Source organism: Carassius carassius, chromosome 27 (genome assembly GCF_963082965.1).
Source record: "Carassius carassius chromosome 27, fCarCar2.1, whole genome shotgun sequence".
NCBI lineage: Eukaryota > Metazoa > Chordata > Actinopteri > Cypriniformes > Cyprinidae > Carassius > Carassius carassius.
Window position 1 is genome coordinate 19,232,072 of NC_081781.1, and position 27,182 is coordinate 19,259,253.

The 27,182-nt window shown below is 41.9% G+C and overlaps 2 protein-coding genes and 1 pseudogene across 3 annotated transcripts in view; all 3 read left to right on the forward strand.

Annotated features, from left to right (window-relative positions):
* Positions 1 to 10,381, forward strand: part of LOC132107367 (meprin A subunit beta-like) — a 69,491-nt pseudogene extending 59,110 nt beyond the window's left edge.
* Positions 1 to 11,183, forward strand: part of LOC132106950 (meprin A subunit beta-like) — a 79,145-nt gene extending 67,962 nt beyond the window's left edge. For both annotated transcript variants that reach the window (XM_059513066.1, XM_059513068.1), the window contains exon 15: positions 11,026 to 11,183. In XM_059513066.1, coding sequence (XP_059369049.1) covers positions 11,026 to 11,067 — 42 coding nt within the window. In that variant the 3' untranslated portion in view covers positions 11,068 to 11,183. The remainder of the gene's footprint in view (positions 1 to 11,025) is intronic.
* Positions 11,184 to 20,914: 9,731 nt separating this feature from the next.
* LOC132106956 (MARVEL domain-containing protein 3-like) lies at positions 20,915 to 26,378 on the forward strand. The gene is made up of 4 exons (XM_059513076.1): positions 20,915 to 21,047; positions 21,600 to 21,726; positions 21,811 to 21,920; positions 25,656 to 26,378. Exons 2-4 carry the CDS (start codon positions 21,602 to 21,604, stop codon positions 26,309 to 26,311), a joined length of 891 nt encoding a protein of 296 aa, XP_059369059.1. The 5' UTR covers positions 20,915 to 21,047; positions 21,600 to 21,601; the 3' UTR covers positions 26,312 to 26,378.
* Positions 26,379 to 27,182: the final 804 nt, after the last annotated feature.

The window sequence follows — 27,182 nt, forward strand, 5'->3', positions numbered from 1 at the left end:
TGTATAATTGTCCATTAAAGAAGGATCACCCCCTTTGGACAAAGGAACGACGAATGCTGACTTCCAGATCCTTGGAATTTTGTTAATAAAGAAAGGTTAAACAAATACGTCAGTGAGGGTGAAATAAGATCAGCCGCTAATTTTAAAAACAATGGAGCAATATCGTCAGGACCTGGTGATTTATTTAAATCCAGTTCCTTTAAAGCAGAACAGACGTGAGAGCAAGTAATTTGTTCAAAAGCAAACTCATTTTGCAATAGATTATGTTCTGCTTCAAGAAAATCCAAATTTGAATGTATATAACTATTTGTTTGAATTAAAGACCCCGATACTATAAAATTTTTATTAAAACTATTAAGCATTTGCTTTTTATCTACGATTTTAATAGAATCTTTAATAAAACTGGAAGGAAGGTCTGCAGTTTTATTACCAATTAAGAGCTTAATATCCCCCCAAAACTTCCTAGAGTTTGTTGAATTTATTGTAGTTTTATCAAGGAAATAATCTGATTTAGCCTTTCTGGTCACCACCGTGCATTTATTTCGAAGCTGTCTAAAGTGCAGCCTATCAGAACCTAGATTTGTTTGTCTAGCCTTAGTCCATGCAGCATCCCGTTCTTGAATGAGATCACATAATGCAATCGAGAACCATGGATTATCACGACATTTAACTCTAGGTTTTTTTATGGGTGCGTGCTTATTAACATAAAATTGTCATAAAAATATTCCCATGCGCAGTCAACATCCGGTATTAGAACAATTTTGTTCCAATCAATTTGAACAAGATCGTATAAGAATGCTTGTTCATAGAAATATTTCATGAAACGTCTCGTAATAATTTTTGGATTTTGCTGAGTTAACTTCATGTTTCTAACTACTGCCACAACACAGTGGTCACTAATATCATTGGCAAATACAGAAACTGACGAGTATTTATGTGGGACATTTGTAATAACAAGATCTATTAATGTCGATTTTTCCATAGATTTCGAGTTAGGCCTAGTTGGTGAATCTACTAATTGAAAAAGATTTAGATTGTCCAATTTAAGTTAAAATCACCTAATTAGACCAGTTCTTTATAATTTAAAGAAGCCAACGAATTCAATACTAAATGCAAAGTACAACTAGTTGCCGACAGAGGTCTATAACAACCAGCTATGGTGAGCTGCACGTTATTAGACACAGATAAATTTAGAGCTAATAATTCATATTGCTTAGCTATGGAAGTTGAAAGTAGCAATGTTGTCTCAAAATGTTCTTTGACATAAATTGCCACCCCTCCACCCCTTATTGGTCTATCAGCTCTAAAAACCTTGTATCCAGAAATACTAATTTCTTTGTCTGAGATCGATTTATTTAACCAAGATTCTGATATATGACATCCGCATTTGTATTTCTTGCCCAAATATATACCATATCTAATTTTGGCAACAGATTACGAACATTTAGATGAATAAAACCCAGTCCTGACCTGGATTTTAGTTCAGTCGGAGTAGTAAAATTTGAAGCAGCATAAGGTCCTGGGTTAGACAATACATTCCCAGACATTAATAATATTAAAACTATTAAGCACCTTCGTTTAACTAGATTACTCACTCTAATTCTAAAAATCGGCCGACAATTATATATATTAATAATACAATAATTCTCTTCCCTGGTTAAAGCACACCTTGTAAGATCAAAATACATAATATTTAAGGGATACAACAACCGATAATATTGTTCAGAAGAGACAATGTTAGTAGACAGTCCCTAGAGAGTCCAGTTTTTTTAATTGCACAACAATGGTAGAGCACCAGAAACATACCCACGGCCGCTGATGTAAACTTGGTACGGTGTCCAACAAAAAGAGCTCAGAAAGAGCACACATCCAACGGTTACACACCACATTTTTCGCCGAGTAATCTATAGCCACAGGGTCCATTTAAGTCCATACAAGTCGAAGCACGTACCGAAACTCCTTTGTACTTGACCAGGTTCACCAACCAACGCCCAAATTGCGGGACCGAGCAGCCATTTCTCAGGACTCAGATCGTTCCAAAAATGAAAAAAAAATAAAAATGTGCAGACAAATCCTGCTCTCCTTCGTGCACGTGCTGTTTCACAAAGTGGCTGCAACTACGAAGCTGTTTTCCCACGCTGTCAAGCCCGTGGATGCAAGGTTGACAAACTCCTTTGCGCATGACCAGGATCCCCAGCACACCGTCGAAAAAGCCAAGTTTCAAAATAAAAGCAGCAAATTCTAGATGTAGTTAGGGAACAATACCAATAAAGCAACAGCAAACAAGCCTTTGTTAAAAGGCTCGAATCCGAAGTTACAAAGACGTCTAAGGATAGACTACTGTTCTCCTTCACATGCGGGCTGCTTTCCCTCGCTGCCAGGCCCATAGAATTTGTGCTGAGCCCCAAGCATACGTTGGTTAACCAAAATTTACTATAATAAAAACGTTTGCGGAGGTTGAAATCATTTGTTTGTTGTATCTGTAGTCCATTCAAACATTTAAAACAAAATATAAAACATACAATAATAAAGAACAAAGAATAAAAACAGACACTGTTAAACGCAGACGCTGATAAACTAACAAGCTGCCATCTTGGAATCATGTACAAACATTGGGGCTTTTATTCCACTGGCTCTATCTAAGGGGTGTAAATATTTGCAAAAAGGTGAAATTCAGGTTGATGAAAAGGGGATGTGTTTATTTTCAATCAGATGTTACTCACAAGTGGGGAATCAACGGATGGGGAAACAAGAGTTGTCAATTGGTGCAGGCTGTGGCAATTTAGGAATAGTGGAGCATGAGTTTCTGCATGCGCTGGGTTTCTGGCACGAGCAATCCAGATCTGACAGAGACGACTATGTCACCATCATGTGGGACCAGATTGAAGAGGGTAACTATTGAATTCTTAAATACACTCATCAATTATAACATCACTCTGTCTCACAAAACTCCTAACATCTATACATATAGTTATATTAAATACAAAGTAATTTGTTCATCAACTAATTTGCGGTTTGTTTTTCACTTAGGTAAAGAGCACAACTTTATTTCATATGATGAAACGGTGTCAATCTCTCTCAGTGTGCCCTATGATTATGGTTCAGTCATGCACTACAGTAAGACAGACTTCAGCAAAGGCAATAAGTCAACCATTGTTACAAAAATACCAGAATTCTTGGATGTGATTGGTCAACGCATGGAGTTTAGTGACAGTGACCTGCTCAAGCTGAACCGCCTATACAATTGTAGTAAGTTTATGATTAAGCACTTTCTGTGAAATAATCCTCCATTGTTTTTTTTTTTATATAAATATATTGACATTAGTTTGACTGATAAGATAAAGACTACTTGTTCAACTAATACTTTGCTTCACATACTCATCTTGTTCTAAACATTTTTTTTATAATTCTTCTAGCTACAGCCTCTATTTTTCTGGACTCTTGCCAGTTTGAGGAGCCAAATATCTGTGGTATGATCCAGGGTGATGGTGGAAATGCCAAATGGGCTCGTGTACAAAGAGTAAAGGGCGGTCTACAAACAGACCACACCAACCTGGGTCATTGTAAAGGTATGTACACCCCTAACCACAAAATCAGGTTTCAACCAAACTGAGTTTTGCATTTATTTACCATGACAATTGCAATTTTTGAGCCACAGGATCAATAGCAATAAAACTTCATGCAAGTGAGTTAAGAGCATTTCACAATTGTTTTTTACCATTTATCATGCTCAGTAGCCTCACCCATTGTGGAACATTATTTTTCCAAACTCTATATAAACACAAATATCTTTGGTTGTGATGCATCAAAAATCCACTCTTGTCACTGTGAGTCACATCAACCAGGAGTTTTCTGTGTGTAATATTTAACTTTTTCACATAGCAAATATTATTTTTGCAAAGTTTACACCAACTTTAAAGGAAAAAAAATCTACTATTGCATTTTCATGACTTTACAAGATGAATTAAAATATATAGAAAGTAGTATAAAAAATAAGTGTCAAACTTACATTCACTTTCTCAGCAGCTATATTAGAAACAATAGGTTACTGTCGTAACCCCGGTTCTCTGAAACATTGAGTGGAGAGATCCACCAATGGGAAGGGCATCCGTATCTGACCTCTGCAGAAGTAACCAATTCCACCAAGTCTGGCTAGACAGACAGAAGCGCGCAGCCAATGCCAGGTAAGGCCCCGCCCCCTTAACTAAGGGCATATAATGGCTGTGGCGCTGCTATTCTCCAGTAAGTATATTCGCTTCTCGTGCTGCAAGTGGGGCAAAGCTGGTGGATCTCTCCACTCAATGTTTCAGAGAACCGGGGTTACGACAGTAACCTATTGTTCTCTTTCATCATCTCGTGTTCGAGATCCACCTATGGGAGAGACATGGACAGCTCCCCGATTGCCCAATACACTCACAGTGAGGTTCTGAAAGCCAGAGAAGGATGGTCGCCCCAAGGAGGCGGTGCCTGACACGCCCCAAAATCATGAAACTTCAATGCTGATGCACACACGACTGCTGTGCACATGCAGCACATGAAACATGTATGCAGCACACACATGATAATAACTCCAGCAACACCAATGTGCATATAAATACACCCAGAAAAGGAATGGAAATGCATGCTTGGTGACAAGAATGTGCATGGCCTGCTGGCCCATTCACTCCTTATTCGTTACTTTCAATGGGGTTGCAGGGAAGGGATAAGAAGACCCCACCCCTAAAACCGAATGTGCTACCGAGGTTCTGGTGACATCCAGCCAGTAATAACGCACAAAGGTATGAGGAGAAGCCCAACTGGCAGCGGAGCAGATGTCCTGCCGTGACACTCCCCTAAACAAAGCCCAAGAGGCGGCTATGCCCCTCGTGGAATGAGCTCTGATGTCCCCCGGGGACTTCACTCCTTTGGATTCATAAGCCAAAGCTATAGCATTCACAGGCCAATGTGAGATGCGTTGCTTAGATATGAGATTCCCTCTATGAGGGGGTGCCCATGAAATAAAGAGCTGGTCACTCTTCCGGAAAGCACTGGTCCTGGTCATATATGTCTGTAAAGCACAAATGGGACACGGAGCATTTAGGCTCTCATCCTCCAGGGAGGAAAAAGCGGACAGTTCCAACACCCCCGAAGTGAACGCAGGGAAGCACTTCGGCATGAAGGCCAGATTAGGCTTAAGGGAAACCTTATCTCCACTAAGAGAGAATTTAGTGCTAAAGGGATGAACCGACAGTGCATGTAGCTCACTGACACGTTTAGCCGATGCCAAGGCCAAGAGCAAAGCTGTCTTGAAAGACAGCAGCTTTAGGGAAATACATCCCAGAGGTTTAAAAGGATATTGAGATAAAGCCTCCAGCACCATGGAGAGGTCCCACTCTGCAACAGATTTCCTGATGACTGGCAAGGAGCGACGGGCACCCTTCATAAATCTGCGGATTAGAGGATGCTGCCCGACTGTTGAGCCCTCAAAACCCACATGACAGGCTGAAATCGCAGTCAAGTAGACCTTGATTGTAGAAAAAGAACTCCCTTTTTCCAATAGGTCTTGAAGGAAACATAAAATATCAGGAACTGAGAACTGATAAGATGTGAGACCACGCCCATCGTACCACCCTTCGAACACTTGCCACTTACAGCCATACAAGGACCACGTAGAAACGGCCCTGGCATTATGTATAGTAGCAATCACACAGGGCGAAAGCCCCAGTGCACTTAGGTTCGTCCTCTCACAGCCAGGCCCAAAGAGCCACCTTGTCTGGGCAGCGGGGAGGCGCCAAGGCTCAGCATATAACAGAGGGATTGTCTCCGCCAGCCATGGTGCTTTGGGCCACCTGGGTGCTATTAGAATGAGAGGCAGGCCCTGCTCTCTCACCCTGGCCAGTGTGGGAATTATCAGGTACAGGGGAGGAAAAGCATACAGCGGCACTCTGGGCCACGGTTGGGCCAGTGCATCTACCCCAAGTGAGTCATGCGTAACGACAGGAAAACTCATCTGCTCCACAGCAAATGCTTGTAAACTAGAGCGTGAAGTTTCGACGAGCGCACGCCGCCCTGACGGTTGATATAAGCCACTGCTGTGGTATTGTAGCAGCGTACGAGCACATGATGTCCCTGCAGGCGAGGCAGAAAACGATTCAGAGCCTTCCATACAGTCAGAAGCTCTAAATAATTTATGTGTGCTGAACGTAGTCTGCTCGGCCACAGACCGTTCACCATTCTGCCCCCCTGGGTGGCGCCCCAGCCTGTTAAGGACGCATCTGTCGTCACAACTTTCTTGTGCATAAAAGTCTGCGCTCTTCCAGTGGCGCAAGGCTGCCAAGCAGGCGCACGTCACTATTACAGAGCGGCAAAGATCACATGTCGGGTTGAAATGTAGTGACAAAACCCATTTCATGAACGCTCTCTTTCTCAGGAGTCCCAGCGGAACAACCTGGATAGATGAAGACATTAGACCCTACAGCCTGAGGCATGTGCAATATTCTACTTTCGCCCCCTCTCTGAACTGCGACAGACAGTTCATTCGAGAGAGAACACGCTCTTGAGAGAGACGAGCTCGCATTGAGACTGAGTTCAACTCCAAACCCAGGAAAATTACATTCTGACTGGGTGTAAAATTGCTCTTACTCACATTCACTCTGAACCTGAGAGATGTGATGTGCGTGAGCACACGGCAGGTGTCCTGCAACACTTTCTTCTTTGATTCGGCTATGATGAGCCAATCGTCTATGTATGTCAGAATCCTCAGACCTGACATTCTCATGGGTGCTAAGCCCGCCTCTGCACACAGACAGAAACACCAGGGGCTTAGACTGAGCCCAAATGGCTTATCTGTGAATTCGTAACATGTGCCCTGTTAGGCAAAATGTAGAAACTTCCTGTGTGGCGGATAAATGCTTATATGGAAAAAAGCATCTTTCAGGTCGACCGATGTGAACCAGTCATTCTGTTTGATGGCGCGGGTGAGTGAGCCATGAGTCAGCATTCTGAATTTTTTTTCCTCAAATGTTTGTTCAACACACGAAGGTCCAAGATAGGGCGGAGAGAGACGTCCTTTTTTGGGACCAGGAAATAAGGAGAATAAAATCCCTGATTCGTCAGACTGGGGGGCACCACCTAAATCGCTCCCTTGTTTAGGAGGGAGGATATTTCCTCTTTCAGAATGTGTGCGGCGTTCTCTTCCGTGTGCGAAGAGAGAACGCCGCTGAAATGCGGGGGTTTCATTGTAAACTGCAGTCTGTATCCCTGCATTATAGTATGCATCACCCACTCGGGAGCCGAAACAGTTTGCCAAGCCCGTTCGTGACTCGCTAGTGTTGCCACCTGAGCCGCAGCGGAGCTGTGTAAGCCCAGCTGAACATCAGGTAGGCCGCTTACGTTTCAAGTCAACGGCGGTGGGGTTAGATGGTCCTCCAGCCACGGCGGGAGTTGATTTTCCCCAGTGCTTAGCAGGCGGTGGGTTATTCTGCCGTGGAGGGGGTTTGTTGCGGGGCCTTTCCTTGCCCTGGTGGAAATGCCGTCCCAAGGCAGGAGTCGCACAGGGGTTGCCTGGCGTGGGGCTGCCTTCCTAGGAAGTCATAACTTGAAGGCCTCATTTTCCTTCTTTTGTCGTCACACCGTTGTTGCATCAATGCGACGGCGGGGCCCAAGAGAGCTCAGCCGGGCTCCACCGATGCGTCGCAATGTGCCGCTTCTCACTGTCAGGAAGGCCACCACAGAAAGCGCCATAGAGCGCCCGCAGGCTTGGATGGCCCGCCGAGCATTACGGAGGACGAGGTCGTTCACCGTGAGGATCTCCTTCCACAATGGTAGAGAAGGAGTTCCCTTTTCCAGCTGTTGCCCTAATTCTTCCAAAACCTGGTAAGCGGAGAGGAGAGAAGAGACGTTCAGGGCCCTGAAAGCCAAGGCCGAGGACTTGTATGCTGCCTGGTGAACCGAGGCAGAAAAACTGTCCATCGTTTTGGGCAAGACCAGCTTAGGGGGAGCGAGCAGCCCACCTTGAGCGGGCTTAAGGTGCCTGGTGATGGAAGGCTCGATAGCGGGGGAGTCACCCATACCATGAGCTGTCATTTACTTTAACTCAAGGCCCGTAAGGCTGTGTTTGAAGTCGAGCGGGGCGCTCCAATTGTGCTCATGTGCTTAGCGCACGCTGGAAGGATGGGGAATAGTTGTTTGCTCGGACCGGGAGGAGGTCCCAACACTTTTCCGTCGTAAATATCCCTCTCCTGGTCGGTGGCACTCTGTGGAGCCAGCCACTCAATGTTGAGGCGAGCGGCCGCTCGCTCACAAACTTCCAGGAGGATGGACTGAGGCAGAGCTGCGTGGGCGCTAGCCTGGGGAACACCAGAGGGCGGGATGGCCTCCTCGTCCTCTGAGACCCCAAGAAGGGCCGCATCATTCTCATCACCGAAACCGGCCAGTTCGTCGGCAAGTGTGAGATTGCCCGTGAAGATGTCCTCTTCGGGGAATGTGGAATTGGGCTGGTCAGCCCAAATAAGTGAAGAGGAGCCCACAGAACACAGCAGAAGGCTGAAAAGACGACTGTCACGTCTGGCGGAGGCTGATCAGGCGATATGTCCTCCTGAAGACATGAAAATGAGCAGCATAATCCAACCGAACTGTGTCAGTGCAGAGATCGCGAGAAGCGAATGTCAACTGGAGAATAGCAGCGCCACAGCCATTATATGCCCTTAGGTAAGGGGCAGGGCCTTACCTGGAATTGGCTGCGCGCTTCTGTCTGTCTAGCCAGACTTGGTGCAATTGGATGCTTCTGCAGAGGTCAGGTACGGATACCCTTCCCATAGGTGAGATGATGAAAGAGAACTCCTTATGTTACACTCCCGGTGACACATGGAAGACTATTTGTTTTAATTTTTGTTACATAACCACTTTGTTAAAAGTTTATTAAATTCATAGTCCATTATCCTGCATTGATATCTCTTGCTCGATGGTGGAACTTTGGTCTTCATGATAAACACATTTTATTGAAACAGTGAGGAAATATTATTTGACCTTCTCTAGACATTTCTTGTCAAAGATTGTAATATGACATGCAAAATACTTTTTCAACTCCATTATAAGGTAAGACCGTGAGAAGACTGGCTTAATGGTCTATTATCTAATAAAGTTTATACTTCCACAGGGGTTGGGTTCTTCATGCATTTCAGCACAGCCACAGGAACCAAGGGTAAAAAAGCTTTCCTGGAAAGTCGCCTCTTTCATCCCAAAAGACGCTCCCAATGCAGTTCTATCACTACAACAGTGGGGGCGTTTATGACCAGCTAAACATCTGGGTGTGTGAATACACAATTAAAAAACCCAAAGGAGCCCTGAGACTCATTCAGAAGATCAGAGGTAATAATTATTTGTTTAAAACACCAATAGATAAATCCCTTTATCCTATGGGTAACTTAAACTTGTACAACCTAGGTGGACTTCGAGGCTCCTGGGAACTATATCATGTTACGCTAGATGTCTCTGATAAATTCAGAGTAGTATTTGAAGGAGTCAAAGGAAGAAAACCATCAAAGGGTGGTCTGTCTCTGGATGAAATCAACCTTTCAGAGACCAAGTGTCCTCAATTCACTTGGCGCATTCGTGATTTTACCAGGCTTCTCGCTACAACCCCTGCCGGTTCCAAAACCTACAGCCCCTGTTTCCTGTCCCCAGATGGTTACTTATTTCAGATTGGTTTGTACATTAATGGCTTGAAGGGTAGTCCAAATAAAACAGCTATCTACTTCCACTTAACCTCTGGCCCCAAAGACAACAATCTCCAATGGCCATGTCCATGGCGCCAGGCATCTATGGAGCTGATGGACCAGAATCCAGACATCCAACATCGCATGAACAACATTAATATGATTACGACAGATCCAGCCATGACCTTCACTGATTGTAAGATACAAAGTTATACATATGAGTCATTTTTATGTGCCATTAATGCTGATATGCTATTTTTAAATAGAATCTTCTCTCTTTGTGCAGCCACAGGTAATGTTAAGTATTTTTGGTACAACCCACGAAAAGTAGGCAGTCTAGTCACTGACACAGATGGTAGTAAATTCTACCGGGGTCCGGGTTACAGTACCAGCCATTACATCACACATGATCATCTGAAGAGTCGAAGCTTCATCAAAGGAGATGATGTCATCTTTCTCCTCTCCCTTGAAGGTGTGCAGTTCTTATTCAATACCAGTGAAATTCTTATGAAATATGACAAGAGTTTTAAATTTCAACTTCATCAATAGACGAACTGGACTTTTGGGGACTCAGACCAGAGTCTTGGAGCCCGGAAATCAGAGACCTGCGATTAGAGATTGATGACCGAGATGCGGGGGAGCCAGAGAGAGTTTTATTTATCTATATCCCAGTTTTCTCTTACTAAACTTGATAATTGTACCATTATTAAATGTAAATGTATGTACAGTAACTCCAATTTAGTGTTGGGGAGTAACTAGTTACATGTAAGCAAATTATGTAATTTAATTACAAAACAAATGTTATTATAAACTGTTACAGTTACTGAGAAAAGAAATGTGTATTCAAATTACAGTTACCTATAAAAATGTTAGATTACAAAAATAGTTTATCTGAATATTTTCACACACATACATATGATAGATATCTTTCCCAAATTGTATTGATTTTTTCTAAAATATGAGACAGCAACATTTCAAGAGTTTAGGATACAGAATAGGACAAATTTTTATTTTTTGACGGTTTTATTTCCTTTTTAGGTTTATGTATATGCTTTATTTATTCACTCTATAAGTTTGACAGTAATAAGTGTTAAATTCTGCTGAAAGATTAACCTGCCTGCTTTAAATGTTTGAAAATGATTAACCATCGAAAACATTAGAAATTTTGAAAAGTAATCAAAAATGATAAAATGTAATCAGAAACATTACTTTAATAAAGCAACTGAAATACACTATTTATTACATTTTACGTAGGGTAACTTGTAATCTATTACATTTCCAAATGAACATTCTCAACACTGCTCCCATTAAACTGAATTTTCTCTTACAGAACCCCACAGTCCTGGGACCATGGACTAAAAGATCCCCATGAGATGCAGGATACATAAAGAAGACTCACTGGAGAGAGAAAAATCTTTCCAGAATAGGCGGCATTGTGTCTTCATTACTGAGCTGGAGCTGCTGTATTATAACTTGCATACAAAAAAATACTGATAAGTACTATGCTCAAGAAACGTTATTACTAGATTACTAGCACTTCTCATGTTCATTCCCTCTTAAGAATGAATTTCTTGTTTTCCTCATTTGTAAGTTGCTTTGAATAAAACTGCCTGCAAAATGAATAAATGTAAAAGCATCAAAACAAATAGTCAACCATTAATGCTCCCACAGTTTATTAGTGGTATGTTGTAGTCTGTAACAAAGTGCTATATTATAAATAATTGTAATGTAATTTACATTCCAGAATTTTCAAAAGATGCAGCTGTCTATTGGCACTTGCTCTATATGAGAAACATCACATTCTCTGAGATCATGACCTGGTTGTCATCCTGTAAATGTATGCCTGCAACTGGACTGTAGGTTAAACCGACAGACAGACAGACAGACCTACCGACCGATCGATTTGTTTGTTTTCTTAGTTTTTGTTATGTTTTGTTTGCAGTAATATTTTATCAAAACCTACAGAGTTGATCGGTGGATATTATTTTAGTTTTTTTCCAGGGATTAGAGAGGACTCTCTTTTGCTTTTGTGTATTTGAGTTTGCGAGTGTTTAATAATTTATTGTTTTTCTACATTTCTCCAAAAATTTTGTTGTACCAAAGTGCAACTTTCTGATTTTCTTTCCAACACATTCATTATCTCTTCTCAGAATGTGCCCGTGCCATCTTTTTGTTTGTTTGTTTGTTTTTTTACTCTCAGCTGTCCACTTGCAGCTGTTTTCTAATATTGTCATTTTTTCTCCCAATCATATTTTGTTTGCCCTAAGGAGAATCGCATCATCTTCATCTCTGCTACTTCCATCTGTCGTACTTATGCTTTTGTTACTGCCACTGCTTCCATCCATACAGCATTGCTGGTCTGATCAGAGTCTAATAAAGTTTTCCTTTTACTCTGGGGGGTATCTTCTTCTCACACATCACTCCTGTTATTCTTTGCCAGCTGTTCCATCCTGCTTGAATCCTTGATACTTCACCCTCCATGTTCTTGAACTGTGGATCCCAGGTACTTGAACTCTTTAGCTCAACTCTTTTACTCAGTCTGATGACCTTCTTGTCCTGGGTGTCTTTGCCAGTTGCCATGTACTCAGTCTTCTTTCTACTAACCTTCATGCCTATATATACGGCTTTGGTCCAGCTTTCAAGTCTTTCTTCTGCTTCACTTCTTGTTTTGTTGCACAGAACAACATCTTCAGGAAACATCAAGTCCCATGGTGTTTCCCTTCTCACATCATTGGTCAGGCAGTCAATGATGGTGATGAAAATCAGCTGACTAAGCGCTGATCCTTGGTGGACTCCTTCACTTCAAAACTGTCTCTCCCCACCCTGACGGCTGAGCCGCTCACCTGCAGAGCCAGGTTGATGTAGTCCTCCAGAGTCTCCCCGGGGTGCCAGAATGGCATAAGGGACCTGAAGGGCTCGGCTAGGCCTCCCCAAAAGCACACCATAAGGCAGGTCCTCTCCGTAGCAGACAACTGAGCCGCCCCCACAAAGTCCCTGGCATAATCCTCGATGGTCCGATCTCCCTGTTGAACATTGAGAAACCTCCCTGCTGGACCCATGTTTGCTGGCTGGATTCTGTCACGGCGCGCTAGGACACGCAGAGGAAGAAACAGGGTCTGGGTCCAAGTGCAGGGAAGAAATTTATTTTTAATAAATGAGAACAAAAAGGCCAACAAGGCAAAAACAAAACAAAACCAAAACAACAGGGACATGAGCAGAAGCAACCGGAATGTAAAACATGAAGGACAAGCAACAACCAACAAATCACAATTAACATTAATCCAGCCAGACAGAGTGGTGTGAGAGAGGAGAATATATAGCCAAGGCAATGGGCACCAGGTGTGTGTGTGAGTGGGTGAAACAGGTTTGCGGATTGAAGGTAATGAGTCCGGGAATGAGAGAGAGAGAGAGAGAGAGAGAGAGAGAGAGAGAGAGAGAGAGAGAGAGAGAGAGACAGGTGGAGCAACTAAACAGTAATGAGGTGACAAGGTGGGCGGGGTCAGATAAGGACAGGAGAGAGCACATGGCACCAAACCAAAACAACACTCGCAGAAGACAGTGACAGAAAGAGAGAAGACTGTGACACAAGTACAGTTCTTTACTCAAGCAATGTAGCACTGAGAAGAAAAAAAGAAAAAAAAGAATATGGTTCACTTACAACCCAGCAAACATTGGTCCGACGGTGACGTCGTGTGGCCAGCCAAAAATAGTCGCGGTAGGACGGCATAAATCGGTAGAAATATGTAACACAGAACATTTCCTAAAAATGCATTCAGATATGTTTGTACATGTCTATAGTTCTATGGGGTTGCATGTATAATTGTTACTTTGTGTTACACCTTGATTAATACTGCAATAATTAATTTAAGTGCACCAAGTAGTTTTTAAGAGGTTTTAAAGAGGTTGTGAATAGACGTCCACTGACGTCTTTTACACGTCTGGTCATGGTTGTGAAAAGACGTCCAAGCAAGACTAACAGGAAAAAAGATTTTTTTTATACAAAGTAAATATATTTACTTTATCTTGTTTAAATAAATTATAATGACAAACTGCCCAGTGTGGTTAAGTGATTGCCATGCTACAATTTAGTCATCATTTCAACTTGTTTTATGTATTCATTGTTATTATTTTTATGGAATCTATGCGTCATGTAAAACAGATATATATCCGGTCACCATTTCGGTTGTATGTAATAACCAAAACGGTGCTGCCAAGATGTACTGTAGACACAAAACATAGTAATATATTTCGTAATTTAAAAAAAATAATAATAATAAATAAAAATTTCGTGATTTTACAAAATCCCGCGATAGGATAGATTATCTCGCGAGATCTTGCGGTCTTCCGGTTCCCGGTGAGGACTCGAAGAGGACTCAAGAAGGGAGATGTATCGATATATATTATATAAAATCTACTGTTGGGTAAGTACATTTTGTATTATTTGATTAACGTGCTTGAGTTTTACTTGTTTGACACGAAGGAACCGAGAGAAATGATGCCCACGTTGTCAACTGAAATTCACTGAGTATGGCTAAAATTCGCTAAGGTTAGAAGGCTAAAAGTTACTTATTGATGTAATTTTTATTGGCACGCTTTAATTAATTATTCAGGGGACATCACAGCCCTCCTGTCTTATCAGAAATGTCCTGTTTACTTTCTCACAGTTACACACCCAGTTAAGGGTGTTTCTCAACGGCAACACATTAAAACACAACATCTTTTATATAATAAAAATAAAATCAAATGCATGTTGATTGCCTTTTTCTAATGTTTCATTCATGATTCATTCGTCTTGTTCCAAGGTTTTTTATTTATTTTTTAGCTGTAGACCATCCATCCATCCATCCATCCATCTTCTTCCGCTTATCCGGGGCCGGGTCGCGGGGGCAGCAGTCTAAGCAGAGAACCCCAAACTTCCCTCTCCCTAGACACTTCCTCCAGCTCTTCTGGGGGGACACAACGAGGCGTTCCCAGGCCAGCCGGGAGACATAGTCTCTCCAGCGTGTCCTAGGTCTTCCCCGAGGACTCCTCCCAGTGGGACGCGCCCGGAACACCTTCCCGGGAAGGCGTCCAGGAGGCATCCGGAACAGATGCCCGAGCCACCTCAACTGACCCCTCTCTATGTGGAGGAGCAGCGGCTCTACTCTGAGCTCCTCCCGGGTGACTGAGCTTCTCACCCTATCTCTAAGGGATCGCCCAGCCACCCTGCGGAGAAAGCTCATTTCGGCCGCCTGTATCCGGGATCTTGTCCTGTCGGTCATGACCCAAAGCTCATGACCATAGGTGAGAGTAGGATTGTAGATTGACCGGTAAATCGAGAGCTTTGCCTTGCGGCTCAGCTCTTTCTTCACCACGACAGACCGGTACATCGACCGCATTACTGCAGAAGCTGCACCGATCCGTCTGTCAATCTCCCGTTCCATCCTTCCCTCACTCGTGAACAAGACCCCAAGATACTTAAACTCCTCCACTTGAGGCAGGAACTCTCCACCAACCTGAAGTGGGCAAGCCACCCTTTTCCGACTGAGGACCATGGCCTCGGATTTGGAGGTGCTGATTCTCATCCCAGCCGCTTCACACTCGGCTGCAAACCGTCCCAGTGCATGCTGAAGGTCCTGGCTTGATGAGGCCAACACGACAACATCATCCGCAAAGAGCAGAGACGAAATCGTGTTGTCACCAAACCTGACCCCCTCCGACCCCTGGCTGTGCCTAGAAATTCTGTCCATAAAAATCATGAACAGAACCGGCGACAAAGGGCAGCCCTGCCGGGGTCCAACACACACCGGGAACAAGTCTGACTTACTGCTGGCAATACAAACCAAGCTCCTGCTCCGGTCGTACAGGGACCGGATAGCCCTTAGCAAAGGGCCCCGGACCCCATACTCCCGGAGCACCCTCCACAGGCCGCCGCGAGGGACACAGTCGAATGCCTTCTCCAAATCCACAAAGCACATGTGGACTGGTTGGGCAAACTCCCATGAACCCTCCAGCACCCTGTAGAGGGTATAGAGCTGGTCCAGTGTTCCACGGCCTGGACGAAAACCACACTGTTCCTCCTGAATCCGAGGTTTTACTATTGGCCGGATTCTCCTCTCCAGTACCCTGGCATAGACTTTCCCAGGGAGGCTGAGAAGTGTGATCCCCCTGTAGTTGGAACACACCCTCCGGTCCCCCTTCTTAAAAAGAGGGACCACCCCGGTCTGCCATCCCAGAGGCACCGTCCCCGACTGCCACGCGATGTTGCAAAGGCGTGTCAGCCAAGACAGCCCCACAACATCCAGAGACTTGAGGTACTCAGGGCGGATCTCATCCACCCCCGGTGCCTTGCCACCAAGGAGTTTCTTGACTACCTCGGTGACTTCAGCTTGGGTGATGAACGAGTCCACATCTGAGCCCTCAGCCTCTGCTTCCTCAATGGAAGACGTGACAGCGGGATTGAGGAGATCCTCGAAGTATTCCTTCCACCGTCCAACGACATCCCCAGTTGAGGTCAACAGCTCCCCACCTCTACTGTAAACAGCGTTGGTAGGGCACTGCTTCCCTCTCCTGAGGCACCGGACGGTTTGCCAGAATCTCTTCGAGGCCGACCGATAGTCCTTCTCCATGGCCTCACCGAACTCCTCCCAGGCCCGAGTTTTTGCCTCCCCAACCACCCGGGCTGCAGTCCGCTTGGCCTGCCGGTACCTGTCAGCTGCCTCAGGAGTCCCACAAGCCAACCAGGCCCGATAGGACTCCTTTTTCAGCTTGACGGCATCCCTTACTTCCGGTGTCCACCACCGGGTTCGGGGATTGCCACCTCGACAGGCACCGGAGACCTTACGGCCACAGCGCCGAGCGGCCGCTTCAACAATGGAGGTGAAGAACATGGTCCTAGAGCTAGTTTCCGTGTCCAGGGATCGGGCTGTCGAGGCCCCCGCCTTCGACTGCCGCCCGATTCTCTACGCACCGGCCCCTTATGGTCCCTCCTGTAGGTGGTGAGCCCACGGGAAGGCGGCCCCACATCGCTCCTTCGGGCTGAGCCCGGCCGGACCCCGTGGGGGGAGGCCCGGCCACCAGGCGCTCGCATACGAGCCCCAACCCCGGGCCTGGCTCCAGGGTGGGGCCCCGGCTGCGCCATACCGGGCGACGTCACGGTCCTATGATTTAATTTCCTCATAAGGGGTTTCTGAACCGCTCTTAGTCTATAGACCATAGTCTGTAGACCATAAAGATATTTTGAAAATAAGTGCATGTCATTTATTTCAATTTTTTTATTTTATTTATTTAAAAAATAGATATATTCTCTTCCCTCAGATGCTGTGAAGAGGTGGAGGCTCTGAGACTGATGCAGCGATGGTAGAACACCTGAAGCTCGCTCCAGAAGAGCTGAGGGTGGAGGTTACAAGAAATGAGCCAAACTACTGTAATGTGTTTAGGGATAGTTCACCCAAAAATGAAAATAGTCATAATTTTCTCACCCTTATGTTACGATCATAATAATTTTTTCCTACAATGGCAGTTAATGGATTGTGAGATCTGCTTGGTTACAAATATTCTTCCAAATATCTTTGTGTTTATAAGACAACTGTGTAAGTCAATGACAAGATTAATAAAGACATGATAAAAAGAAACCATCTTTTAACATTTTAGTCGAAAACACGTGAACGCATTCTCAGAAATGTTATATTTTAATTCATGTCAGTTCTATATAGTTTAACATCATTTACGCTACTTTGATTTTATAAATAGCAATGATTTCAAACATATTTTATGATGAGGGTCTTCTCCCACTGCGCAATGTGACGTCGTAGGGACGTCATTTTCATGTAATTTTTGGATGTCCAAATTTGGTCCATTGAAGGGGTTGTTTTGTAACGCCAGGCGACGTCTTTCGCACGTCATTTTTCGACGTCCATCCACAAAAGTTTGTTTACAATAAATCGCGCTCAGTGCTCTCAAACAACACACACATGCTCTCAAACAAAAAGTTTGTTTACAATAAATCACGCTCAGTGCTCACTCACACGCTCAACCGCGCTCAGTGCTCAGTGCTCACACAATCGCGCTCAGTGCTCACTCACACGCTCAACCGCGCTCAGTGCTCACACAATCGCGCTCAGTACTCACTCACTCACACACACACACACACACTCACACACACACACACACCTTGCTTTGCCTGGGATTCGAACTCGTGTTCATCTGCTCCACGTGCCAACGCTCTACTGTTTGAGCTACAGCATCAGACTTGTATGCGTTTCCAGTTATCAGTCTAAATGTTGAATAATGATTATTAAATCAAACAATCGATCGAGTGATTTGAGGGTGAGAGAGTGAGATAATTTCTGATTATCGCGTTTAGGCTAAAAATAGGTTCGGCGCTTGGAACATAAGATCACGAGCATCTTGCAGTACATTTAAAATATTTTAAATATAATATTTTAAATATTTCAAAAATATATTACATTTTAAATATAGCGATTTAGAAACGTGGATGGAGCAGTGAATAGGTTCATTACACAGCAAAATGACATGACAAACTCGCGTTTTGGAAAAGAGCTCTTCATTTGTAAATTAAAAAAATTATAATAATCATGTAAATTTCCTGCACCTGTCATAGACGTCCAAATGACGTCCAAAAAATTACCCAGTTCAGGTCCAATGTTGAACGTCAATATGACGTCCAAGTTGGGTCATGGTTGGACGTCCAAATAGTGGACCTAGTTTGGACGTCGAAAAAAATTACCCAGTTCAAAAGTCCAATGTTGAACGTCTATATGACGTCCAAGTTGAGTCATGGTTGGACGTCCAAATAGTGGACCTGGTTTGGACGTCGAAAAAAATTACCCAGTTCAAAGGTCCAATGTTGAACGTCAATATGACATCCAAGTTGGGTCATGGTTGGACGTCCAAATAGTGGACCTAGTTTGGACGTCGAAAAAAATTACCCAGTTCAAAGGTCCAATGTTGAACGTCAATATGACGTCCAAGTTGGGTCATGGTTGGACGTCCAAATAGTGGACCTAGTTTGGACGTCGAAAAAAATTACCCAGTTCAAAAGTCCAATGTTGAACATCTATATGACGTCCAAGTTGAGTCATGGTTGGACGTCCAAATAGTGGACCTGGTTTGGACGTCGAAAAAAATTACCCAGTTCAAAGGTCCAATGTTGAACGTCAATATGACGTCCAAGTTGGGTCATGGTTGGACGTCCAAATAGTGGACCTAGTTTGGACGTCGAAAAAAATTACCCAGTTCAAAAGTCCAATGTTGAACGTCTATATGACGTCCAAGTTGAGTCATGGTTGGACGTCCAAATAGTGGACCGAGTTTGGACGTCGAATAGATGTCCAGAATTGGTCATGGACCGACGGACCCAATATAGATATGATTTGCACGTCTATCCGACGTCCAATGTTTAGTGGGTATGTTTTATGATTTTCTTGTCACATGAAAACAATGGCTCCTGCAAGGTGGTTATGCCACGTTCAAATATAATATTCTTAATATTATTTATATGATTAAAGTATTTAAAAATAAATGCAATTAATAAAAACATTAATAAACAAATACTGCGAAAATAGAAATTTTTGACAATAATAATGGACTTCAAGAGTATTTCAGCACTTTTTATTCAGTGATGACCCTCATTAAATCATATTTCTGACGAAAATGGTAGACCTGTAAACTTATTTCAGAAATCCAAAATGGATACAAAGATTACATTGAAAAACTAATTTTTTAAATAGATTTTTATCATCTTGAACATTCTTATTTGTCATTGACCCAGTAAAGCAAACGTGAAAACAATATCGTCAGAACATAGAAAGGTATACAGGTTTGAAACATGAGGGTGAGTAAATGACAGAATTTCCCCTTTATATAATAATTCAGTATTTTGTAATTGGTATTTTAGTTTGGTTAACAGATGCTAAACTGTTCAAAAACAATAAAATGTGCTAAATCAGAACATGCTTCTTTTTTGCATATGTCCACAAATAATGTGTTATTGTTTGTGATGTACTCTTGATTAAGACGTTTAATGGACGTTCATGTCTGAATGGACCGATCTAGAACTTTTGTCAAGATGTGTTAAATCTCAAGACATAGTTGATTGCCTTTCGCGATGTTACACAGTGGGTGTGTGATTATTTTATATGCAGGCTTATATATACATACACTTAAACTATGCAGCAACGCATTTAAACATTTAAACGACGACGTCCAGAAATCGACGCATTTGGACGTCCAGAAGACGACACATTTAGACGTCCAGGAGACGTGCAGAAAAGACGTGCAGTTCACGTCCAGAAGACGTCAAAGACGTCGGTTCAACTTTCATTTTGGAACTATTTTTCAAGACGGGACGTGTCGGACCGACGTCTTTTCAACGGTCAAAAGACGTCCAAATGTTTGCTGGGTAGACATATAAATACCTAGACGCCTCATTGGCCGCTCGACCGCACGTCAACGTCGCCACCATATTGGAGCGGGCAACTCTCATTACTCACATCAGGACAGAAGAAAACATACCTAATTCATCGACAGATTAACACATTAACAGATTAACATCAATAACATGTGTTATTATTTGTTGTGGAGTTCATCTGTAGGCTATAGTGCTATCAAAATGAAAAGCAGACTACAATTGTGTCACTTTTTGATTTGTATTTACTTGTTTTATTCAATTTTCTCAATTAAAGATGTATCATTTAGATTTTATCCCAGTATTTCAAAGGGAATGAGCTGTGTTCTGACCTGAGACACAAGAAAGAGAGAGAGAAAAGAACGAAATATGTTGGGATTGAACAAAGAGAAAGCAATAAAACAACTACATTTCATTTAATGTACATTCAAATTACATTACATGCATATGTCACAGTTATACTAAATTAACATTAGAATTGTAAACCGAAAAAAAACGACGAAATCAACAAGTGAGACAAATGTGAGCTTTCACAATTCCTTACGAAAATTAATAATTTTCCAAACCTAACTAAATAACTGGAGGCAAAGTTTTTTTTAGCTGCACGTAGATCACAAACCTCTGAAATCGGTTGATAAATGTGAACGTTATCGTGTTTTTATTCAGAAAAAACCGCAGCTCCCCCGTTTACTTTCATTTGTTTTTAAGGCAGTCTTGCCCTCACCTAACATGACGGACGCGTTGACGTATCGCGGCAACGGCTCAAAGCGGCCAATGAGGCGTCTAGGTATTTATATGTCTATGGGTGCGTCTGTCACCCAAGTAAACCCCACCCATTGTAGGTAATCATCGCGTGACTTCACTGACGGGGTTCGATCAAAATCTCATGTCTGCGGTTTTGATTAGGAAAAACAAAACAAATGTTATCGACGTCTATTAAGCAGGTAAGATGTGTTTGTTCAGTGTGTTTAGAAACATTATTTGATATATGTATACGATAAAAAAATTAAAGTTTAATATTTTGGCTGAAGTCATCTGAAACGAGACGAGTGAAACTTCTTTACTGATTCTAAGGCGCAGGTGAGGCAGAAAGCGGAAACAGAAGGATTGTGATTATGTATAATTGACAGATCTGCTTTTTAAAAATACAAACTACCTTAGCCTGCTCAAATCTTTGTAGTGTTAATTATGTATAACAATACAGATTGCAGGCTATTTTATAAATCTATAAAATAAATAAATCTATGGACCTCTGGATGTTACGGTGAGTCTGTGCACTCACACACACCCACAAAAAAAATACTAAATAAAACTTATATTCTATAATTGAGATATACATAAAATGTATGTACATAAATGTCATTAATGACAGTTATTACATCCCTTTTTATATTGGGGTCTCTGGGTTGCCTCAAAGTCAGTCTCTCTGGTTCTGTAAAATATGCAAACTTATGCTATAAGCACATAATGCACCAAAGCATATTTCCTTCATGAAGCAATGAGCCAGCCGTCCAGAAACCATCGTCCGCAGAGAGAGAGAAATGGGGGGTACTACAGTGAGAGGCGAGACCGAGAGCCCCGCAGCCAACGAGACAATCCTAGAGAGCGATCAGGCAGTGAGAGGTGAGATGACAGTCTGCCTTTTCAAATAAACATACACATTTAAACCGGATTGTTTTTCATCTTTTATAATTGTATCTGACCCAGGTCATCTGGCCAGCCGCCGTACTACCCCAGAGGTTCTCAGAGACATGTGAGGAGCGCTCCTCGAGAGGAGCACCGGGAGTCAAAGTGCTCTTACATCTGTTCCAGGAGAGGTAGGCATTCACAGACAGATGCAACTATGGAAGGGAGATGAATAATAGGATGAAAGGCAAACACTGCAGTGTGTATTTTAGAGTTAAGTATCCACAAAACCACGTCAAAATGTCTGAAACCAGTTTCAGTTAATTCTCTTAATTTGGGTGTCAGATTTTCAAACATGCACTCACACAGGTTTGGTTTCAGTCTAGCTCAAGTCACACCTTCTGACATGACACAATGTATTTTACCCCCCTTCCTCCTTTCCGCTGGTCTAACCGGTTTGGCTTTTTTAAGCTTGTTGATACCAATCTTTCATTTTCAAACCCTAAGAGATATGTAACAATTTTTTTTCTCATTCTCGCAATATACAGTGTATTACTGTTTATGTGTATTACTGTATGTCATTTTTATTTTAATATATTAAAAAAAGTTTTCACTTGCTGTTATGTTAGCAGGTGACCTGTATTTGCATGCTTGTATAAACAAAAGTTCATAAAATGGAGCACATACATGTCAGTATGTTTTTCTTTCACACTTAAAAACATGCTCAGTTGCACAAAATAAAACTGAAATTTAAGGGCACTTACAGATATATTGATTGTCTTTGTAGGAGTAAGGGGTTTTCTATAGTATTCTCGTCCCTTTTGACTTAAAGTCCAACCATTTTTCAACAAAATATATTTGAAGGCCCCCATGTTTCCTCTTGTATTTCTTCTGTTTTCAAACGGTTTTATTAACAGAATCTGGGGTTTTTGTATATTAAGCTAATTAAACAAGATTAATTACATGATTCTGTAAGGTTTAAGATTCTGATTCTCTATGTATTTTATTTGAGAAAAAAATACTTGAGGTAAAAAAAAAAAAATATATATATATATATATATATATATATTTAAAAAATGCATAAAAAGGATAAATCCTCTAGTAGTAATCCTCTAAAATTTATTTATTTAAGAGTAAAATATATAATTTTGGTTATTAATCCTAGTCAAACCAGGTATCGAGATCCTTGCAGGTGGTTCATTCTTTTGAATGGAGAGAATTCCATCATATTACCCTTCCAGTTTTGGCAGATATTGTTGTACATCTTAATCTAAAAGTGATGTTATGTCACCTCATCTTTTTAAGCCGATTTTTGCTAGTGTAGGGACCAAATGTCTTAGCCAGGACACCTGTCCAGCAGATTTGAAAGCATGCTACAGTAGGCCTAATTTGGCAATAGAGGATCATGTTAGAGCAGTCTCAAATGTACCTTTTTTATTCAAGGTAAGGGTCCTTAGAAAAAGTGCTCTTTAAGCAATTACAAGCAGATATCACTATGGATTAAATTGGGTGAGACCTTTTAGTCGGCCTTTAAGCCCTGCCATAGCACTGAGACACTGTTGGTCAAAGTGTTAATTGACATCTTCGTTTCACTGGATAATGGCGAAAATTATATTTCAAATTAGCTTGACCTTAGTGCAGCGTTTGATATGGTGGACCATGAGATTTTAATTAACCGCTTAGAACACTGGGCTGGCCTAAAAGGTAATGTTCTCAAATGGTTTAAGTCTTCTCTCACAAACAGAGTTTTTTTTGTTAGTATTGGGGGCTGTAATTCTTCAAGATTACATCTTCATTGGGGAGTCCCACAGAGATCAATTATTGCTCTTTATTCCCTTTATATGCTTTCTTTGGGGGCTATTTTTTTAGAAATATAAAATTATCATTCCATTGTTATGCTGATGATACGCAGATTTATTTGCCAGTGAGTGATTCAAATTCAAATTCACTTGATGCTCTATATCAGCATGCATTACAAGGTGTTAAGGACTGGCTGGCTGCACATTTTTTTTTAAGCTTAACAAAAACAAAACTAAAGTTATTGTGTTCAGCCCTAGAAAACATGTTGTGCTTTAGTGCTTTAATGCAACTTCTTTGACTGATTTTGTGAAATGTATTTAAAGGTGGTGAGACCAATTTATATATATATACAGGTCCTTCTCAAAAAAAATTGGCATATTGTGATAAAGTTCATTATTTTCCATAATGTAATGATAAAAATTAAACTTTCATATATTTTAGATTCATTGCACACCAACTGAAATATTTCAGGTCTTTTATTGTTTTAATACTGATGATTTTGGCATACAGCTCATGAAAACCCAAAATTCCTATCTCAAAAAATTAGCATATCATGAAAAGGTTCTCTAAACAAGCTATTAACCTAATCATCTGAATCAACGAATTAACTCTAAACACCTGCAAAAGATTCCTGAGGCTTTTAAAAACTCCCAGCCTGGTTCATTACTCAAAACCGCAATCATGGGTAAGACTGCTGTCCAGAAGGCCATCATTGACACCCTCAAGCAAGAGGGTAAGACACAGAAAGAAATTTCTGAACGAATAGGCTGTTCCCAGAGTGCTGTATCAAGGCACCTCATTGGGAAGTCTGTGGGAAGGAAAAAGTGTGGCAAAAAAACGCTGCACAACGAGAAGAGTTGACCGGACTCTGAGGAAGATTGTGGAGAAGGACCGATTCCAGACCTTGGGGGACCTGCGGAAGCAGTGGACTGAGTCTGGAGTAGAAACATCCAGAGCCACCAATGGGCTACAGGTGCCGCATTCCCCAGGTCAAGCCACTTTGGGCTACAGAGCAGCAGCACTGGACTGTTGCTCAGTGGTCCAAAGTACTTTTTTCAGATGAAAGCAAATTTTTCATGTCATTCGGAAATCAAGGTGCCAGAGTCTGGAATAAGACTGGGGAGAAGGAAATGCCAAAATGCCTGAAGTCCAGTGTCAAGTACCCACAGTCAGTGATGGTCTGGGGTGCCATGTCAGCTGCTGGTGTTGGTCCACTGTGTTTTATCAAGGGCAGGGTCAATGCAGCTAGATATCAGGAGATTTTGGAGCACTTCATGCTTCCATCTGCTGAAAAGCTTTATGGAGATGAAGATTTCGTTTTTCAGCACGACCTGGCACCTGCTCACAGTGCCAAAACCACTGGTAAATGGTTTACTGACCATGGTATTACTGTGCTCAATTGGCCTGCCAACTCTCCTGACCTGAACCCCATAGAGAATCTGTGGGATATTGTGAAGAGAAAGTTGAGAGACGCAAGACCCAACACTCTGGATGAGCTTAAGGCCGCTATCGAAGCATCCTGGGCCTCCATAACACCTCAGCAGTGCCACAGGCTGATTGCCTCCATGTCACGCCGCATTGAAGCAGTCATTTCTGCAAAAGGATTCCCAACCAAGTATTGCGTGCATAACTGAACATAATTATTTGAAGGTTGACTTTTTTTGTATTAAAAACACTTTTCTTTTATTGGTCGGATGAAATATGCTAATTTTTTGAGATAGGAATTTTGGGTTTTCATGAGCTGTATGCCAAAATCATCAGTATTAAAACACTAAAAGACCTGAAATATTTCAGTTGGTGTGCAATGAATCTAAAATATATGAAAGTTAAATTTTTATCATTACATTATGGAAAATAATGAACTTTATCACAATATGCAAATTTTTTTAGAAGGACCTGTATGTATATATATACACACACACATATCTGTTAGGGAAGACTAAACCATTTATTGTATATCATAATATTGGATAGAAACCCTATCCTTACAGAAAATTTAAATATGGGCATTCCTCACATGACTGATCATCATATTTGGAAGATTTAGGCATTCAAAAGTTAAGAAACCTCCTGCTCTATACATGTTTGCAGTTTCTAAGTTGCATGTGTTTCTGTGTTTGTTTCAGGTATTGTGTTAATATGTGCCGTGCTGACCAATGCGTTGGTGCTCATCTGTGTGGTGGCCGCTCACATGTCACAGCTGGGTATGTCTGCGATGGGTATGGGCGGAACGAGCTTTGTTGATGCCATCATTCCTTTTGAGGGGGTGGAGCTACAGCAGGTGCGTGAGCTTGACATGCAGTACGGACAGCTGAGAGCACCAGGAGTCTATGGCGGAGTGGCCTTCAGCCTTACCTTTGGTGCACTTTCACTCCTATTCATAGTGTCCAGCAGCAAACCCCCCCACAGGCTTCCACGGAAGCTCCTGATTGGACAGTTTGCATTCCAGATCATTGGTGCAGTTGCTTACGTGGTTGCGGTAGGTTTGTATCTGCACTTCGTGGTCTCGGTGAACTCAACTGATGTGTGCTCTCGGCGTGAACGACTGTATGCTCGTAATGGATATACCTGGATGAACTGTAGTGTGAATGGGGGGGATGCATCTGTTGCACTGTTTGGAATTATAACCGCAATTCTGTATGCTGTTGGGACCTTTTTTACGGGAAAAACAATCCAGGATGTCAGTCGTTACTTTAAGGAGCGTGACCGCTTTGAAGCCGAACGCAGAGAACAACCCAGAGCTCCTCTGAAAACACTTCTTGGTCCTGACGATTATGTCTGAGTTGTGCAGGAAAAATATGGACTCTGGAATGGATGTACATAAAAATGGTTTTTCTTTCTTTTTTCTTTTTTTAAAAAAAATCTGTTTTTAGAATTTATTTATTTTTGTACAATTTTTAATGGTTTTCAGGTTTCAGTTCAGTATAGTATTGATGATAACGTTTTTCATTTAGAAAACACTGAATAATTTCTGTATATAATAAATTAAAACTGTGGCATTTACCCTCATGAATAAACAACATAGTCTTAATATTCAATATATTTGTCAATATGTTTGTCTTGTTTCCAATTCAAATATCTACACAACCTTAATAGAAAATGAATTTACTTGAGATGCAAATTCAGATATGCGTGTTCAAAATAAATTAAGATAAGACAGATAAGCCCACTGGCAGTACACTTGTACACTTTTTTTTAGTGTACAGATGTTATACACTCACTTAATTTACATGAATTTTCACAGAAACAACACTTCTTATATAATTTTTGGATTTTGATTTAAGAATTTGTAGACCTTTGATTCTAGTTAAGCAGTTTATTTTGTATCATGTTTTGGATCCAGACTGGGGGTTGTTTAAATCCTAGGCAAAACTGTTCCAACCAAATACAATTAATTTATATCTTAAAATATCTCCTTTTGCATTTTGCAAAATAAAGTAAGTTATACAGTTTTGGAATGACACGAGAGTGAGTAAATGATGATTTTTTTTCTTCTTTGACTGATTATCCAGCAGGGGGCAGCAGATACACATGCATTTTTGGCCCCTCAGCCTGACCTCACATGTACTATGATACATCACCTTAAATAGCCTTCCCGCCGAATGTGACTTTAGTATTCATTATACAAATGTTTTATATAATCATTTTCGAGA

What these genes read in the sequence shown, in the direction of transcription:
- LOC132106956 (XM_059513076.1), top strand. Translation starts at nt 21,602, where the DNA reads ATGAGCCAGCCGTCCAGAAACCATCGTCCGCAGAGAGAGAGAAATGGG. An exon ending in GAGCGATCAGGCAGTGAGAG is followed by an intron (nt 21,727 to 21,810) that starts GTGAGATGACAG and finishes TATCTGACCCAG; the next exon opens with GTCATCTGGCCAGCCGCCGT. An exon ending in TTACATCTGTTCCAGGAGAG is followed by an intron (nt 21,921 to 25,655) that starts GTAGGCATTCAC and finishes TGTTTGTTTCAG; the next exon opens with GTATTGTGTTAATATGTGCC.